We start from the raw sequence: 19,764 nt of genomic DNA on the forward strand, positions 1-19,764 counted from the left end.
CCTACTGTTGACAAAAATAATCAATAAACAATCTATAATAGGAATAGAAAAGAGTTTCATTTGCGCCAAACTGAGGACTATAGCCCAGAAGACAGTCTCTCAGAGAACTCTGAGGAACTGCTCGGGAGAAACATGGTTTTCAGTGCAGTGTCAGAACGAAGAACATCAAATAAATCATGGATACATTCCTTCAAGTTTTCAAAAAAAAAAAAAAAAAAAACTCAAACAAACCAGATCAGCACGAACACAGTGAGTTAGCGTGGCCTTGGCCCCTGGGAAAGGAGTCTTATCATCGAATGAGTTCCAGCATTGGTGTCCCAGAAAGGGTGGCATTGAATCTTTATTTTTAACATGGACATTCTTCACTTCTGGTCAATGCACCCTTTTCTTTAAAAATTAAAGCAGATGTACAATGTATGTTTGATAGGCCACAAACAGGCTATTTTAGCATAAAATTTGAGTTAACTCATGTATAACCCAGTAAGACTTCCCCATACCTCCATATGTGGACATTTCTTTCGTCACTATATATGGCCTAAGAGGCTCCGCCAGATCTGACCCCTGCTGACCCTCCACCACCCAGCATTGTCTTGAGCTAGTTTCTCTCACTCACTGGGCTTGAGCCTCCTGACCTCCTCTTTTAGTCTCTGGAATGTACCAGACTCTTTCCCATCCCAGGGGCTTGCACAGGCTGCTTTCCTGCCTGGATTCCTCTGCTCCCACCCTCTATTTAATGGTCAACCCCTACTGATTCTTCTGGTCACTGTTTAATGACACCTTCAATGAGGCCTTCTTAACCCCACTCCCAATTTATATTCGGACACTTCATACTGAATATTATATGTGGTGTTTTGTGGCTGGCTTCTTTCACTTAGCATAATGTTTTTAAAGTTCATCACGTTGTAGCATGCATCAGTACTTCATTCCTTTTTATTGTAGATGAATTATTCTGTTGTATGGATACACACATTTTGTTTATCCACTCATCAGCTGGTGGACATTTGGATTGAGCCCACTTTTTGGCTATTATGAACAATGCTACCATGAACAAGCATTTGTGTGGACATATGTTTTCATTTCTCTTGGGTATATGCCTAGAGAGTGGAGTTGCCGGCTCATATGCTAATTCCATGTTTAACACTTTGGGGAAGTGACAGCGGCCCCTCTTTATGAGGAAAGGTCTAGGATTTTGCCCAGAGGGTTGCATGCCTGTCAGTGTTTGGTTGTTTTGCAAGGCCCTCACTGTTTACACCCCTCCTGTTCCTGAGTGTCTTTCCCCCTTTTATTTGCCTCTTTTATTTTCTGCTCTGTAGATTCCAGCGTCCCAGCTGATTGTAGCCAGAACCAGGCTTTTCAACTGGTAAAAGTTATTTGTAAAACATTTTGAACTCTCTGGAGGATGGCCATTAAAGTAATAATGTTTATCTGTGGGCTAGCCACTCACAGCGCTGTTTTGTAACGAAAATCTTACTGAGTAGGAGGCTTATTTAACTTGTTTCTGAGGGTTGCAATCCTACAACATGCCATCCAGAGCCTCAGTTACCCTACTCCGAGTTTGAACGTTTTAAAGAATCACTTTGAAGTCGCTTGGTGACATTATTAGTGAACCTATATATGTAAACATATGTTGTGAGCCTGTAAAAATGTATGTAGAGTTCCCGGTGTGTGCCTGGCACATAATAATTGCTTAATAAACTGTTAGCTGCTAATTACTAAAAGTTACTCTAATGAACAATCGGTTTCTTTGAGGTAAGGATTTCAATCATTTAAAATGTCTTAACATTTTGGGGACACATTTGAGTTGTTTCAGGACACATGGAATAGTACCCTTGTTCCATCTGCCCTGACAAATTCTCCTTTGATCATCACCCCCGCCTCGCGAAAACCACAGAGAACCTGGCATTCGCTGTCAGGTGGTTATATTTAGCATAATAAAGATCGACTCTACCTACCCAGGCAAATTTAATCTGCTGAATACAACAGAAACAACCCTTCCGTGTTTAAGACACCTTCTCCCCTCCCCCCAAGTCGTTCAGTGTGGATACACAGAAGAGTGTAAGAGCAGCTGCCCGGCCCACAAGAAAATGCTCCCTGCCCTTAAAAAGCTTTCAATCTAAAGCGGAGATTTACACGCATTTTACTTTAGATGGGGACCGAGAGTGGGGAAGAAAGAGTCATGCGTGCGAGTCCATTCACAGCTAAGGGTCCGTCCCGGTTCGATGAGATAGTTGTCCATCGCTTCCCCTAGCAAGCCAGACCTAAGTTAAGTCGCCCGGCTGCGGGGATTTACAGATGCTCTGAAGACACCCCTTCCTGGTCCCGGTCAAGTCCCCCGCTTCGGGGAGCCGACAGTGAGTCACCCCGAAGAAGGGCGCTAAGAAAAGGGGAGGCGCCCATGCCCGGAGGAGAGCCGCGGGGCGAAATTCTAGACCGAGGAAGCCTCGGAAGGAAGAGGAGGGGCCACTGCGCGTGGGAAGAGAAGGAAGAGGCGTCTGGGGGGAGGAAGGGAGGGAAGGGAGAGAAGGAAGGAGGAAGGCGGAGGAAAGAGAAGGGGGCGAGCGGCTAGCGCGGGACGGGGCTGGGCGGGAGGCGCCGGGGCGGGGCGGGCTCGCGCCTCCGGGAGGGAGTGCGGCGCGGGGGCCGGGCGGGGCGGGGCCGCGGCGCCCGAGTTTCGGCGGGGGCTGCCGGGATCGGAGCGCCGCCGGGAGCGGAGCGCCGCATTTTCGCTCGCCTCGGCGGCGCTGCTCCGCGCGGCCGGGCTCACCTCCGCGGGGCATGTCCGCGCAGCTCTCGCCGCGCGCCTGCGACTGCTAGCTTCTTGGGCGCTCCCTGCGCGCGGGGCCCCGCACCTGGCCCCGAAGCCCGGCTCTCGCTGTGCTCGCGGACCGCCGCCGTCATGGGGCTGCAGCCCCTGGAGTTCAGCGACTGCTACCTCGATAGCCCGTGGTTCCGGGAGAGGATCCGCGCCCACGAAGCGGAGCTGGAGAGGACCAACAAGTTCATCAAAGAGCTCATCAAGGACGGCAAGAACCTCATCGCGGCGACCAAAAGTAAGTGGGGACCCGGGCGCGGGCGGGCTGCGGCGCGGCGAGGCCGGGAGGAGCCTCTCCCGGAGGGAGAGCGACCGTCCCGCGCCCGGGGCCGGCAGCCGGAGGATCAGGAGATTGATCCGGGACCCGGAGGCCCCGAGGTCGTTCCTCCGCGGCTCCCCGAGCCGCCAGGGGCGAGTCCCCTTTCCCGTCCCTGCCCTGCGCGGCGGCCGGATCCGGGAGCCGTGCGTGCGAGCGCGCCGCCCGCCAGCGCCGCTGCCCCGACCCGGCGCCTTGCGTTCCCCGCCGGACCCGCCCGGGGGCAGGTTCTGTTACCCCCTAGAGCTGCTCACTGTCTCTCCCGAAACAGACACATCAGTTTCACGGGTCTTGTCAAGTTCTTTTGAGAGATCACGAGACTGGGGATTCTTTGAAAACCTGCTGGGCGTTGAATTGTTCAGAAGGCCCTTAAGCCGTACGCTTTCCGTGTCATTTTCGGATCGCCTGCGACAGTCTCGTCCCGGGCCCCTTACTGTGCTCAACCCGAAAGTCCACCTGGCGTTGTGCTGCCTTCTACACATTCCTTCCCTCCTCCTGCGCCGAGGACGGTTCAAAGATTGGGGCTTGTGAGGCTGTGCAGACAGCCTGCCCTCTGGCCCGAGCGAGCACTGCCTGCAAAGAGGGAATTTCACCCCGGTCAAGCTTAGTGCTTTCCTCGCCTCTCCTCCTCCATCTTTTAACTCGGAAGTGGCCACACAGGAGAACACAGTTAATTAGTTGATTATCTGAAGAGAGCCTTTCTAGGAGGGAGGGGGCCTGAAATTCGTGCTGAAACACTGAGTTGGCTGGAAATGGGGAGACATTAGCTTGAGTGGGGAGCTGCGCAGCCTGACCACACCTGTAACCCGGTTCTGAGGAAGCCTGGGAGCGCTCCCTTTTCCCTCTTCAAAAGACCTACCCATATAGCAGACTGGGAGAAATGCCCCGTGTCATCCCTTCCCCCCGCCTTTTGCATTAAGGAAGACGAAAACATACTGAACAGACTGTCTCAGGTACCCAGCCCAGTGCCTATTCGTTGAATGAATGAGTTGAAAGAAATACGTCTTCATGGGAAGAATTCAGTGAGCCAGCTCTGTAATTTTGGAAGCAAGTCCCTCGACTTCTCTGGATGTTGTCCGTGGTTTCTTTTGCTTCTGTGACCTCTTTGGTGTTGCAAAACGAGGATTGGGAATCACTTTGTTTGGGACATGTGATTGGTGGGCATATTTGGTTGGTGGCTCTCCAGTGCCTTGGCATTGGGTATGTGTGTTGGGATGGAGGTGGGGAGGGGCTGTAAATATGTAGGAGTGGAGGAAGGAGGAGGAGAGAAGGGTTTGCGGTGCGTGTGTGTGTGCGCGCACGTGTGTGTATGTGTGTGTAGTGAACGGGAGAGGGAGGGCTCTCCCTCTGTAGTTTGGTCTTAACCAGCGTCACTGGGTAGGGGAGTGCCCCTTCTCTCTCACTGGCTGTAGCAGCTTCCTCTGGGACGAGGGGCATGAGGAGGGAGGCTTTGGTGTGGAGAGAGGTAGATGGCAAAGCCCATTTGGCCACTGGTAGAAAGCTATTTATGTGACTGCATATTCGCTCTTCTGCCAACAGGACACATGCCCGGTGTTCTAGCAGCAGCTAGTGCATCTGGGGGGCCAGCTGTCAGCCTTCCCCTCCAGAACGTAGACTTTCTTGAGTTTGCGAATTGGCTCCTTACTCCTTTTGATTCGTGTGCTTTACCATAGGAAACATAATTTATGCTCATCCTCTAGAGATCAACCATAAAGTATCTCTCTTCTCGTTGTGTGTAATTAACTTAAATTCTTTTCCAGAGGAGGACAGATATACAGCTTTAGCTCACATGCTTGTGGCAAGTAAGGGGGACCTGGCCTTTGCCCAGCTTGCCCCGTAAAGTTGACATCGAGCTCCTATCAAGACTGAGCCCTGGATGTTAAGTCAGGACACCTGGGTGTAATTCGCCTTCATTGTTAGAGCCTGGCTACAGGACAATTGGGCAGGTCATTTTTTAAAAAAATTTATTTATTATTTATTTATGGCTGTGTTTGGTCTTCGTTTCTGTGCGAGGGCTTTCTCTAGTTGCGGCAAGCGGGGGCCACCCTTCATCGCGGTGCGCGGGCCTCTCTTGTTGCGGAGCACAGGCTCCAGACGTGCAGGCTCAGCAATTGTGGCTCACGGGCCTAGTCGCTCCGCGGCATGTGGGATCTTCCCAGACCAGGGCTCGAACCCGTGTCCCCTGCATTAGCAGGCGGATTCTCAACCACTGCGCCACCAGGGAAGCCCAGGCAGGTCATTTTTGTGTTCAGTTTTTCTTGTCCTACTTCTTAGAGGCATCAGTAAGATTCTGCAGTGTTTGGAAATGGCTTGATTAGATCATTTGAAATTGCAGTCTAGGTCAATCGTTGGCCTAACCAGTTGAGCTTTTCTATAACATCTGAGAGAAGCTCAAGAGGTCGAGGCAGGACCTGAGACGGAGGGGGAGCTACAGAAAGGAACAATCAGCTAGGTCAGACTGATTATATTTTCAGATGTTTTGCGCTTTGTTTTGCAAAAACGGCATTTTGTGCATTTTCAGAATTGCGTGTTTAAGTGATTTCTGCTTTTAATTGCCCTGTAAGACGCCTCCTCCATGCGCTAAATACCTGTTGGATTTATGTAACTTTGATGTCTTGATGCTTTGGTTTTTAAAAAAATTTCTTAGTCGCTTGGGAATGCGTAATCTCTGAAAATTATGAAAACATCCATGCTACCAATACATTTCTAAATACAAAACTGACGACCATATTGTTACTTCTGTGTAGAATGTCTTGATGCTTTGAATAATCCACAGATATTTAAAGAAGTTGGAGGTGACTTCTGTGGGACCTGAAAGTTTATTGCTGAGTTCAGTTATGCAGCGATCAGCAAATATTTAGCATCTACAGTTTGTTAAATGTTGGGCTTGAGACACAAAGAGGAAAGAAGGTAGAGGCCCTTGGCCTTGAGATTATTGCCCTATAGTTGAATTCAGTTCAATCTAGGGAATGTGTTTGAACTCCTGCATGCATTGTGCTAAGTTCTTGAAGAAGTGAAGGATACACAGACACACATATGAAAAGATTCAGAAGATTCAGTGGCAAGTTTTCTAACTTTGACAGAAACAAGAGTATGTTGTAGGTTAGAGTGGAAGTTTGGGAACTCATTGGTGTTTTAAGGAACGGATAGAACCTTGCAGAACCTTGTCAGATTGGAAACAGCTGAGAAGAAACCAGACCCCCCCCCCCCCAACCCCCCCCAACCCCCCCCCCCCACCCGGCTCCGTGTCTGAGGAGCATGAGAAGACCAGTTTGGCTGGAATGGCGATTTCATTTGGGGGAGTAGAATGAGATTCATAGAAAGGTCAGTTTCAGATTGTGGAAGCCATAAAAGTGGGCTTGGAATGTGGGCTTTATCCTGTGGAGAATCACTGACATAATGGGAAAGAGATGGTTTAGAGGCGGTGTGTGGTATCTGTCTGTGTGTCAGGTGATTTTGGAGATAGCAGTGGGGCTGGGGAGGGGCTGCAGAGCGGAGCGTCTGGGATCACTGATTTATGTGGTGGATTTGGAGATCATTCACTCAGTTCAGTGGAGTCTTGGTTTAAATGGTTTTATTAGCCCTTTTTCTTTTTTCACTCCTTTCCTAGAATAATCAGTGTCTTCTTTCAATACAGTTTAAACTTTTGTGAGCCTTTCGTAGGAAGTCTATGTAGTTTCAGATGCTTATGATTCATAGAAATGCATAGTCTATTTACCAGGAACAGCAATAAGCTATATATACTTTTCTCATAATTTTTACAATTAGGTGTTCTTTTTCTTTTTTAATTAATTTATTTTATTTATTTTAATTTTTGGCTGCGTTGGGTCTTCGTTGCTGCGCGCAGGCTTTCTCTAGTTGCAGCGAGCGGGGGCTACTCTTCATTGCAGTGCTTGGGCTTCATTGCGGTGGCTTCTCTTGTTGCAGAGCACAGGCTCGAGGCGCGTGGGCTTCAGTAGCTGTGGCTCGTGGGCTCTAGAGCTGGAGGCTCAGTGGTTGTGGTGCACGGGCTTAGTTGCTCTGCGGCATGGGGGATCTTCCCGGGCCAGGGCTCGAACCTGTGTCCCCTGCATTGGCATGCAGATTCTTAACCACTGCGCCACCAGGGAAGCCCCAGTTAGGCATTCTTGGAAGAATATGTTCTGTTCTAGAGAAGGAAATATACTTTTTCAACAGATAGCCCTTACAGTTCTTAAGCACTTACATAGCTAAGTAGAAGGCTCTTTAGTAAACTTAGATTGTGTGTGTGTGTGTGTGTGTGTGTGTGTGTGTGTGTGTGTGTGTGTGTAAGCTGGAGGGGCCCTCATAAGTGAGCCTGCTCTCATCACAGACGTGGAGAAGGATGTTAGTGGTGGCCAGGACTTCAAGTATTTATTGTTCCAGAAACATGGTTCACGTGGTAATTCCTTTTGGGGAAATTTCCCAGGTTGCTCTTGCATGGAAACATAGGGAGATTCAGAAGACTTAAAAGAATTTCACTTTGTAAACTTCAGCCTCGGTCTCCTTATTTGTAAAATGGGACTGTTGCATATAGCCTTGAGGATTGAACCACATGTGCGAAAGTGTTTTTAAAACACAAGTGTGAAGCGGTTGTGTAGGCTCTATTGTTTGCCCAGCTAATATTTTTTTTCTGACAATCCAAATTTTGTTCAGGTGTCTACACCCTTTCCCAAGTGACTCATAGAAAGGTGATTAGGGATCATTCTGATTAGTCTGACTCAGTGGTTCTCAATCCTGAGCATGGCTGACCATTAGAACCACCTGGGGAGCTGTAAAAAAACGTGCAGTTGGGATTGAAAAACACTGAACTCTAACAACGCAGCACGGTAAACCTATTTCCTGGGCTGGTAATTGGATAAATGAGGATGTATCTCAGTTCTGACCAGTGAGACATGATAGGAAGTCTGCTGGAGACTTTGGGAAAGGTTTTCTTTTGTGTGAGAGGAGACTCGTAAAAAGGGTTCTTGGCTCTTCTGTGATGTCTGGTTGTGTTGCCTGGAGCTGCTCCCGCCATCTTGGGACGGTGAGTGGAGCCAAGGTAAGGACCACTGGAGCAGAGAGGTAACTGAATCTGGGTTTTTGATGCGGTCATGGAAGCCACAGATGGTTCTGTGCCTGAAGCCTACCTCTGGATAGCTTGTTAAATGACATAAGCCAGTTTGAGTTGGGTTTCCTGCTACTTTACACCCTAATTTTGTTTTTTTTTTGGCTGCACCACGTGGCTTGTGGGGTCTTAGTTCCCTCACCAGGGATTGAACCCGGGTCCTCGGCAGTGAAAGCGCTGAGTCCTAACCACTGGACTTCCAGGGAATTTCCAACACCCTAATTTTGATGGAGAGGTATAATTGTAAATTTTGGGCTGATACTTCGGTTAAGTGGAATTTAGAGAGGCATGGAAGTGAAATGCTATTTAAATTACAAATATAATTTTACCCCAAACGGACAAGAAGACTCATCTATATTCTTTGCCCCAAAGAAATTACTGTGGATCCCCTACAATTCAGGGCATCACTTGGGGGTAAGTCTTCAACTCTCACTTGGGGTCTTACTAGTGGGTTGGTCTCTAAAGCTAATGTAGATTTGCTGTGAGAAGATTTCCTATCTGGCTGGAACTGGGATGTGGACCCAGAAGGGCTCTAAAAGCTTTCATTGCTTTACTCTCTGCAGGTGGTCCTTGTCTCCATTTAGAGTAATTCCAATTTAGGTCCCTCCACCAGCCGACCCTGTTTGTATGGAATGTTTGCTGGGTCTGTGAGTCATCTGCTGTTCTGCGTTTTCCTGCCACATTGCCTTTTCCCTGCCCTCCCATCTACTGGGGTTCCTTTGACCACCTCCTCTTCACTCTGTTTTTGAGGTGGGGGGGGGACCAGGAGCATTGTTGATTTCTGGAAGAGGGAGAAGGCAGAGGAGGAGGGCCTTTTTGTGTTTTAATGTTTAACATGGCTGATGAGACAGTGTAGTAGAGAAGATTAAGAGCATGCTAAGGTGCTGCCTTTCATTCACGCTGGAAACCTCAGTCACGTTGCTTAGCTTTTCTGTATCTATGTTGTCCAACAGAAAATGGAGATAATAATACTGTCTACCACGTAGGGTTGCCAGTTGGGTTGAATGAGTTCATACAAGTAAAGCATTTCGAATAAGCACTCAAACGTGGACAATCATGATGTTCTAAATTGCAGGTATATGTTTTAATATGCAGGCCCTTTTCTTGCCTGAAAGATGGCTGCTCTGGCCCAGAGACTAGCGTCTAACTTTTTAGCGCTCATTACCCCTAAGAAGGTATTTGTCCAAATCATCATGACCAGCGACCAAGAAGAAAGACAAAGTGGTCAAAGTCTGGTAAGGCTTCGAAAGTTTGAATGTAGCTCAGGATGCTGGAAAATCTGGCAGGTAAGTGGATGAATCAAAGCTAAATGGTATCTTGGGAAAATATGTCCCAGAATTTGTTTCTGAGTCACAAAGATCTGAAGGTGATGTGGAAGGTGTCACTATGAGTGTTGGAAATCTAGCCCAGCCGTCTGCAGCTGAGACTTGAACAGGCCTCTCATTCAGGGGATTGCTGAGAAAGCCAAAGAAGGCGGGGAGAGCTCTGATCAAGGAATTGGGATGACATCATCAGAGGCTGGAACCTGCAGATACTTACAAATTACAATGATGCCTTTAGAAGATATTCACTTTAGTGTTTAACTTGCAGGAGACCCTAACAACCTACTGGACAGTGCTTGTATTTGCTGTGGGAAATCTACCAGGAGAAACACAAGGCAGCCAGAGACAGCCCAAAAGAGTCGTTACGTAATCCTATTTTCTGCAAGACGATATTCAAAGTCTCCTGGACACATTCCCAAAGAAGCTGTTTTGAATTCTGACTCCAATAGCTATTTATCACCTTATGATTTTGTGTTTTCTGGGGAGGCAAGAATTATGAAGGAGGTAAAAATATTGGGTAGTCAGCTGGTTTACCGGAAGTCATGCTTAAGGTGATTGCTGACTGTATGTGGCAGTGAATAGGTCAAGTGTTTACACCTGACCATAGTAACATCTGGTGTCTTTTCTCACTTGTTAAAAGTTTGATGTTAGAAATGTAGCTGTGAACACATTGCTTTATGGGATTCAGTATGGTCTTGCATTGCCTTTGATTCTACATCTTGTCTAGAGAAAACTCATTTAGTCAGGTTGGCTTTCCTTCAGGATTTGTAGGAGAGTGTTTAGAAATTTGTAGGTAATAATTCCGATTAAGGGTGCCTTGGATGTTTTACTAGGTTACTTTTTAAAAAAATATTTTATTTCCTTCATGGCACAAATCAGTATTTTATTTTATTTTAAAATTTTATTTGTTTTGGCTGCATTGGGTCTTCGTTGCTGCGCGGGAGCTACTGTTTGTTGTGGTGCGCGGGCTTCTCATTGTGGTGGCTTCTCTTGTGGGCTCCAGGCGTGTGGGCTTCAATAGTTGTGGTGCGCAGGCTAAGTAGTTGTGGCACGTGGGCTCAGTAGTTGTGGCACGTGGGCTTAGTGGTTGTGGCTCGCAGGCTCTAGAGCGCAGGCTCACTAGTTGTGGCGCATGGGCTTAGTTGCTCCGCGGCATGTGGGATCTTCCTGGACCAGGGATCAAACCCGTGTCCCCTGCATTGGCAGGCGGATTCTTAACCACTGCGCCACCAGGGAAGTCCCTACTAGGTTACTTTTAATGGAATTACATTTCAGAGGCAAATAGACAATCACAAACTACAATAGAAAAATGTTATTTAAAATGTATATGTTAATGATTTTAATAATAGTAGCTAACTTTTATGTATTTATTTTTATTTTAAATAAATTTATTTATTTATTTACTTTTGGCTGTGTTGGTTCTTCGTTGCTGTACTCAGGCTTTCTGTAGTTGTGAAGAGCAGGGGCTACTCTTCGTTGCGGTGGGCAGGCTTCTCATTGTGGTGGCTTCTCTTATTGCCGAGCACGGGCTCAGTAGTTGTGGCTCACGGGCTCTAGAGCACAGGCTCAGTAGTTGTGGCGCATGGGCTTAGTTGCTCTGTGGCATGTGGGATCTTCCCGCACCAGGGCTCGAATTTGTGTCCCCTGCATTGGCAGGTGGATTCTTAACCACTGCGCCACCAAGGAAGTCCCAGCTAACTTTTATTAAGCATTTACAGTTTGCTTTACTTTGTGGTAAATTCTATTATTTAATGTGAAGACTTCCTTATTGAGGTATGTTATTATTTACACCATGTTACAGATTCGGAAACTGAATTTAGAGAGGTTAGCAGCTTGTTCCAGTCACACAGTTTGTCAGTGGTGGAGCTGGAACGTAAACCCACATTTGTCTGACTCCAAAACCCTTAACCACAATAGTAAGCTGTCCTTGTAAAGAGATGTAAGTGCGGTCTTCTGTTAGGGGAAGTTATTACGATAAATCCTGGTTATCTGGCAAGTGTGTATATTTCACAGTCTGGTTAGGAGACTATTCTTGTTAGTTCAGCCCAAAGACCATGATTTAAAATTTAAGGCCACCTGGGATGGTTACTATAAATAAAACTGATTGTTAATTTGTGCAGTAAGTGTGGATATTCAGAGATTGGGTTGATTTAGGATGAATTACTAGGTGCAGACGTTCACTCAAAAAAGTATCATTTCCTTCCTTCAGTCTCTCTCCCTGTCTCTCTTTTTTTTCTTTTTTAGTTCCCCAGCCAGGGATCAAACCCACGCCCCCTGCAGTGGAAGCATGGAGTCTTAACTGCTGGACCGCCAGGGAAGTCCCCTCTCTTCCTGTGTCTTAATCTTCATCTCTTCCCCTCTCTTAGTGTCTCTTTTACTCTCCATCCTTCATCCCACCCTTTAGAAGAGTAAATTTTAATTTTGTTCTCATATTTTAGTATTAGGCTTTTTCCTCTACAGAAAATTTAAGTTGTTTTAGAACAATAAACCAATACAAAGAATCTCATAATCATCTCTGTATTTGCCTCTCAGCTTAGAAATAAAAGCTTCCTGTCTGCCTCTTCCCAATGGCACCCTTTCTAATAGGGAACCTGTTCTTTTCCCCAAGAGGTGCAACTGTCTCATATCTGGTGTATATTATTCCCAGACGTTTTAATACATCTGTACACATTCCTGAATAATAGATAGTATGTTTTGCATGGTTTTAGACTTTAATGGATTCATACACTATTTGGTTTTCTGCAGTTTCTTTTCTTCCCGCAAGATACTTGTGAGATTTATCCATGTGGACACATGTAGCTCTATTTCATTGAGTTCAACATCTTTTTCCTACAAGTGGCATTTGAAAAGACTTGGTTAATTGATGGTATGTCGATGTTATATAAAGAACTTAAGATGTTTTATGATGTACCTTATTTCCATGCATTTTTTGGATTGTGAAACAATGTATTTAGAGAATTTATTCAATATAAAAGCCTTGTAATTAATTTTATAAGCTTTAAAACACTAGCTTTGACAACAATCTATAGATAAGGAATCCATAAATTTTAAAGACATTTAGTACAAGTTCTGTTTGATATTTAATGTTATCAGCTTGGCATGGGTAATCAGAGCAAACCAGTTTAACTTTCAGGATTGGAAGAAATAAGTGGTCTGAGTCACAAAACATCTTCAAGGGCCTTTTTGCCTCATTGAAATTAGATTTCCAGTATTAGCATATAGAGAAGAAAATGATATCTTCATAAACACAGTGCTTGTTAAGCACTCTGGAAGCCGTCAGTCTAGTTAGGTCAGATGAACATGATTTTTAGGCAGGGATTGGTTGGTATTTTGTGATAGGCTTCTATGCAGACAGCCTGTTGATTTAATTACCCTAATGTAGGAAATGTAGGAACATAATTTATAGACTTGCCAAGGGGATGCTTTTGTAATGAGAAAGCCTTGACACCCTTCTCTTTAAACAAACAAGCAGGCACCCTGAAAAAACCCCTGACACTTTACATTCTAAGGGCAGGCATCTCTCGAAGGCCCAAGATCTGCTGGGATCACTGCTGGATGCTGCTGATAGGCCTGCATCCCTGGTCAGACCAGAATTTCCTCCCTGTGTTTCCTGAGGAAGCTGTTGATCCTAGGCCACTAGATATTTCAATGGGGAGTATGAGTTCTCCTTTGCGTTGCCCGGTTCACTGCAGGCACTGTCTGCCCTTGGGTCCCGAGGTCCCATCATCGTCTGGTAGTGAGTCATGATGAGGTGTGTGGCTGGAGGAAAAAATCAGTTTGGCTGGGAGATGTCACCTCTGGTCTGAACACTGGATATATTTAATACTCTCTCTTAAAAAAAATTTTTTTTTTTTTTTTTTTAAATCTCTGACTATAAAGTTAGCTGCTCCACTTATGAGGTGACCTTGGGCAAGTTACTGAAACCCTCAGTGGCTCATTTTCTGTTTCTTTGTGAGTAAAATGGAGATACTAAGAACTCTATCTCAAGGGGTAGTGGTATTTAATCCTCATGTTACTTACTTTAAAGATCTTCGAACTCTCCCTGGCCCATGATAGGTGCCGTAATTATCATCATCCTCACCACCATCATCATCGTTATCACCACTACCGCCATCATCTCATCACCACCATCATCGTCATTGTCGGAAGAGCACTATCCTGACTTCCTTTGGTTGAATTTGAGTACAGTTGTGGCTTTACCCGTAGTGCCAGTAGAAATCATCTGTGAACATGTTCTTGCCTCTCTTTGAAGCTAACAATATTTTGAAGTGCAGGGATGGTGCAGGCCTCTCATTAAACAGGAGAAACCATCTGTAGAAATCCAGCATATTACTGAAGATCTTTGCTTGAAAGTTTTGGAAACAAAGCCAAAAAAAAGTACAAGGGAGCCGAGTATTGTTGACGTGTTGTTACTCGTATTTGAGAATCTGGCAGATAGTACTTCTGTCACTGTGACAGATAGTTTTGTTTTTCTTTTGTGAAATGCAGGTCAAAGGCAGCACAGCCAAAATATTAAAGATCATGGTCTTTGAAGTTACATCTACTTACTGTGTGACCTTGGGCAACTTGCTTAACTTCTTTGTGCCTTAATTTCCTTGTCTGTAAAATGTGGATAGTAATTTTATCTCCCTGAATGTTGCTAAGATGAAATTAGTTATTTGTAAAGCACTTAAAAAAACAGCCTGATCCATAGTGAGCCCTATATGTGTTTGTTAAGTCTTGGAGAAAAATTTTAAAAAATCTGTTTACTATATAGTCGTCACTGTGATAATCTCATGTACGACAGTGGGGGAGAGGTGTCATCCCAAGTCATTGAACTCAACCTATTGAGTTGCTAGAGGATTAGCAGTGAAAAGAGACCTTTTATATATCGGCGCAGAAGTTAGAGTTCTAATGGGGAGAGACAGAAGATTAATTAAGCACTGTCATTCACACCACTGAGTGAGAATGGAGAATGGGATGCTATGGCCGTAGTTAACAGGACTAACTAGTTGAGGGGGTCAAAGAAGACTTCAAGAAATTGGTAACTTCTATGGGACTTCCCTGGCGGTCCAGTGGTTAAGACTCCAGGTTTCCAGTGCAGGGGGCGCGAGTTCGATCCCTGATCAGAGAACTAAGATCCTGCGTACCACGCGGCGTGGCCAAAAAAAAAAAACTGAGACCAGAAGGAAGGCTAGGAGCTTTCCGCGCTGAGGGTGGGGAGTAAGGATGCTCCGAGCACGGTGAAATGCACGCGGGAGGCCGTGGAGGCCAGAGCCAAAACATGTGTGGTTGCAGGAGCAGCACAGATGGGTCTGGGCGGGAAGAGGGGGCTATGGAGGGGGCAGGTGCTGTGCTGGGAAGGCCTGGTGAGGCCCGCCTCAGGGTCAGGAACTTCAGAATTTATTCAAAGGACAGTGGGAAGCCATTGCGACATTTTGAGCAGGGGATTGGCATCATCTGAGTCACATTTTAGAAAGGCTTCCCAGACTGTGGTTGGGAGAATGGATTTGAGGACAGCAGGCCTGGAGGGTGGGTCCTCACTCACCCAGGCCAGAGACTTTGGTGAAGAGGCAGATTCTCCAGGAGTCAGGATTCAGAGGCTGTGGGCTTTGGTGGGTGCTTGGGTGTAGGGGCCGAGGAAGGAGGTGTCCAAGACGATTCCTGGGTTCCTGGCCTGGGCAGAGAGTGCTGGGTGCTGAGGTAGTCCAGCCAGAGGAACGGGTTTTGTGGGAGTGAAGATGTGTTTTTGGTTGGGACTGTGTGGAGGCGGAGGTGCTTCTGGGCTATCCAGTGGATGTGTTCGGGAGTTTGTTTCTTTTATGAGTGTGCACTGCAGAACAGGGAACAGAGCTGAAGATTCTGGAGACACAGCATAGGGATAGGAAATGACACCAGGCAACTGGATAGCAAACCAGCTGGAGAGAAAATGTAGAGGAAGAGGCAGGGTGGCTCAGGGCAGATCCTGGAGAACAGAACTTTTAAGGGATGGGTAGAAGAAGAGGTTGATAAAGAAATTTGACAGCAGTAGCCATTGAGAGGGATGGAGGGAGCGGGTGGGAAAGCCCGGAGCGGGTTTCACAAGTTAAGGAGAAAGATTGTTTCAGAAAGTAGGAGGGAGCAGACAAGGTCATGCTACAGAGAAGTCAGGTCCCGGGAGTCCAGATGACACTGCGTTAGCAAGACAGTGTCATTGGCACTCCTATATATACAATAGGTTACTAATAAGGACCTACTGTATAGCACAGGGAACTCTACTCAATACTCTGTAATGGCCTATATGGGAAAAGAATCTTAGAAAAAGAAAGAGAGGATATACATATAACTGATTCACTTTGCTGTACAGCAGAAACTAACGCAACATTGTAAATCAACTGTATGCCAATAAAAATTAAAACAAAACAACAACAAAAAGACAGTGTCATGGGTAATGAGTGGGAGATTAGTTTGTGGCACGGCAGGGATGGAGCCTGATGGCCCAGGGTGGAGAAGAGGGTGCCTGGAAAATAAATGAGCCTGTGGTGAGGCAGTTCTCCCAAGCTATTGGCTAATTGGTGAGATTTGAACACACTGATTACGTGTCCAACAGAGAGGAGGAGATGGAAGATTCAGGGAATATTCTAGCATACACAGGGCTTCTGAATAGCATAGAAGGTGGGATTCAGATTCCAGGGGGAGGGGGGGACACATCTACTTCAGTAACAGAAGGGGTGGAAAGGATGGGTGCACACCCAGGTCCATTTGTAGCTTTGTGTCAGGACATTGAGGAAATGAGGAACTGATGGATTTATTTTGTCTGTGAGGTAGACAGCAAGGTGGTTTTCAGTAATGAATTCTGTTTTAATTTCTGCCTTACCACATTCTTTTTCCGCTTAATAAGTAATACATGACTTGTAAAAGTTTTGTCTGTTTGAATCGGGTGGGATGGAATATAGATGTTAAAAGAGAAGAAGTGGTGAGAGGTGAGTGGGGAGAAAAAGTAGGAATAAAATGTCTGGAAAAACAGTCTTGGGACTTCCGTGGTGGTCCAGCGGTTAAGACTCCACGCTTCCCCTGTAGGGGGCGCAGGTTCGATCCCTGGTCGGGGAACTAGGATCCCGCATGCTGCATGGCATGGCCCCCTCCCCCCCCCCAAAAAAACCCCCCAAAACCAAAAAGCAGTCCTCAAGACACCAAGACATGCATCTATTTCAGAGTTTGTTCTGCTGGCACTTCAGGTCGAATACTTTATTCAAACAATCTTTAATCTTTAATCTTGGTTTTTAAAGAAAGTATTCAATGAAGATGGCTTTTTTCTTTTTCACTGAGGGACACTGCTGACGTTTCGGTTTGCTCTCAGTGGAATTGTGCTGGTTCTCTTTGGATGTTTGCAGAGAAGAAGTTTCTCTTGGCAACATCGGAGAAGAGATTCCAGGACTTCAGGTTCAGAAGAGAACCTATAAGAGTTAAAGTTGTAGCCATTATCAGTGATCTAAACCAGCGGTCCCCACCCTTTTTGGCACCAGGGACCGGTTTCGTGGAAGACAGTTTTTCCACGACTGGGGCGGGGATGGTTTTGGGATGATTGAAGCATGTTACACTTATTGTGCACTTTATTTCTATTATTACGTTGTAATATATAATGAAATAATTATACAACTCACCATAATGCTGACAGGAGGCGGAGCTCAGGCAGCAATGCGAGCAATGGGGAGCGGCTGTAAATACAGGTGAAGCTTTGCCCGCTCGCCCACCGCTCACCTCCTGCTGTGCGGCCTGGTTCCTAACAGGCCACGGACCGGTACTGGTCTGCGGCCCAGGGGTTGGGGACCCCTGATCTAAACATATAATATCTTTTCGTTCTCTTTTCTAGCTAACTACTTAGTTAGGTTCTAACTAGTTTAAGAAACAATTCATGGCCGTCCTCTTCCCTCTGGCTCCGGATGCACTGGCTGTGAGCACCTGGCACCTTCAAGGACGGGAAGCATGCAGACGTTCAAGTTCTTCACTGGGAGGGATTCTAGGACTTAGCAGAGGAGTTCATAGCCTCTGTCCCTACAGCTAGAGTTGGTGGCCTGTTCTTGTGGAAGGCAATAGGATAGGGTTCAGATTAATTCTGGTTTGTTTTTTTTTTTTTTTGACAGTTCAGATTTTGGCATAAGACATCCTGCATATCCTCATGCATTGCCTTCAGTTGCAAGTGAGAGAAACCCAGCTAAAACTAGTTGAAGCAAAAAAGAGACTTTCTGGCTTGCATGAGTGAAGTCTCGGGAGTGGGGTTGCTTTGGATACACTGGCATCCAAGGGTTCAAGCGATGTCATCAGGTCTCTCTTCTTGCATCGCTAGCGTTTCCTGCAATTGGCTTGACCCCGATGGGCACTCTTTCCACGGTGGTGATAGCTTAAGGTTACTTACATCTTTCTCATTGCTCTGGGGATTCCAGAGAACAGTGACTCCTTTTCCTTAGAGCAGTTGTTCTCAATCAGATGGTTTTGTGATGTCCTGGAGACGCTTTTGGTTGTCATAATTGGGAGGTGCTGCTGGCATCTAGTGGGTAGAGACCAACGTTGCCATGTGGCTGAACACCCTGCGATGCACAGGACCAGACACCCCCCCCCGCCCCCCCAACCTCCCAAGAACGACCTAGCTCAGAGCTAATTGCACTAAGGCTGAGAAACCCTGCCTTAGACATAGAAACACCACATAGTTTATATCAGAATACTTTTGGGGGTAAAGTTATGCTGGGACCACGGGCATAAACTGGTCTTGTCCTGGGTGAACCTGAATAGGTGGTGGCCCTCCCTGAAGGTCCATCAGTCCTGGGTCACTTGTTCAGCCTGGACCCATCACTGAGTGTGGCAGATGGGATGCCTTGGCCAGCCTGAATTGCGTGCCTACCACGGGGGAGAAGAAGCAGGTGACGAGTGATGTCTGCCTCACTGGAACGCCAGGGGTCCCAACAAGGGATGTGCAGAACATAGAAAAAAGCTGTCCAGCGTGCAAGAGAAGGTGCATTTTTTTGAAGCTTCCTCTAAGTTCTTTTTTAAAAAATTTAGTTATTATTTATTTATTTTTATTGTAGTTTTACAATGTTGTATTTGTTTCAGGTGTACAGCAAAGTGTTTCAGTTATACATATATATTCTCTTTTTTTTTCTTTTTTTTCTTTTTATTGGAGTACAGTTGCTTTACAATGTTGTATTTTGTTTTTTCGATTCTTTTCCCTTACAGGTTATTACAAAATATTGAGTGTAGTTCGCTGTGCTATACAGTAGGTCCTTGTTGGGAACATGCATTTTGGAAAGCAGCTTTACTAGACCTGTTTTTGTCCAGGCCTAGGGGCCACATGTGGCAAAGGACTCTGTGAGATTAGCGAGTCCAGATAAGGAAGCCTTCTCTTTTTTCTGTTGTTTGGTTGATTCATTTTAACCAAAATAGAGAAGGAGGGGAGAGATGAGAGGGTGGAAACAAAGACTCTGGTCTGTGAAGCTCGTCTGTATACAAAATCGAGGTTGTTGATTCACTGCAGTGCTTAGTGTCTGTGCCGTACAGTATTTAACCTCTGAGCTATGGAGTAGCTCAGAAGCTTGTGATCATTGTGGAAAAAGCTGGAAGTAGTTAACGTTTATAACATCTTGTTAGAGTTCAAGAAAATATTTTAAAAACTAAATAGTGATTTTATGGCTTAATTTAGATTTCTGACACAGTGTTCCTGTTTAATTTTGGAGAAATATTGTTAAGAAAAACTGATCCTTGTGAGTGTAATTCATCTGGCAGAGTGGATTCAGTAATTTTACGTTCTTTTTCCTTTTAAACAAACAAAATACTTGAACAGAAATGAGAGCAGATTTTAAAAATTTCTAATTTTCTATATTCCTGGCTTCATTTTAAGTTTGAAATCAATTGAGAAATCCTGTAAGCACCTAGAAGAGTTGTCCAAATAAGTTTATTTTCTTCTGAAATTGTATGATAGTCCCTGGAAATGCTTTCCTTGTCTCTGTTTTATCGTGTATGCTGGATAGTATCAAAAAGCAAGGATTCGAGAGTAGGTAAGTGACCTTACCTATTTGGACTATTTTCTTTTCATTCATAGTGTAGGGGAATTGAGATGGTTAAATTAAATACTTATGATGTGAGCTCTGAAATCTTTCAGAATTGACTGCTATGTCTTAATTGATATTGTCTAAAAGCCTTGCAAATTAACCTGGTAATGAGCAGTCCTATGTCCAGAAACCGGATGTATCACTTAACC

At 45.7% G+C, this 19,764-nt stretch overlaps 1 protein-coding gene across 6 annotated transcripts in view; it reads left to right on the plus strand.

Moving 5' to 3' along the window:
* Positions 1-291: 291 nt before the first annotated feature.
* Positions 292-19,764, plus strand: part of ARHGAP10 (Rho GTPase activating protein 10) — a 319,062-nt gene continuing 299,589 nt past the window's right edge. Inside the window, exon 1 of one of the 6 annotated variants that reach the window (XM_082463359.1) lies at positions 292-3,050. In XM_082463359.1, coding sequence (XP_082319485.1) covers positions 2,897-3,050 — 154 coding nt within the window. In that variant the 5' untranslated portion in view covers positions 292-2,896. The remainder of the gene's footprint in view (positions 3,051-19,764) is intronic. The other 5 variants (XR_014264077.1, XM_082463358.1, XM_082463357.1 and 2 more) reach the window with 5 other exon arrangements.

Source organism: Balaenoptera physalus (genome assembly GCF_965194825.1).
Source record: "Balaenoptera physalus genome assembly, chromosome: 5".
NCBI classification, from domain to species: domain Eukaryota; kingdom Metazoa; phylum Chordata; class Mammalia; order Artiodactyla; family Balaenopteridae; genus Balaenoptera; species Balaenoptera physalus.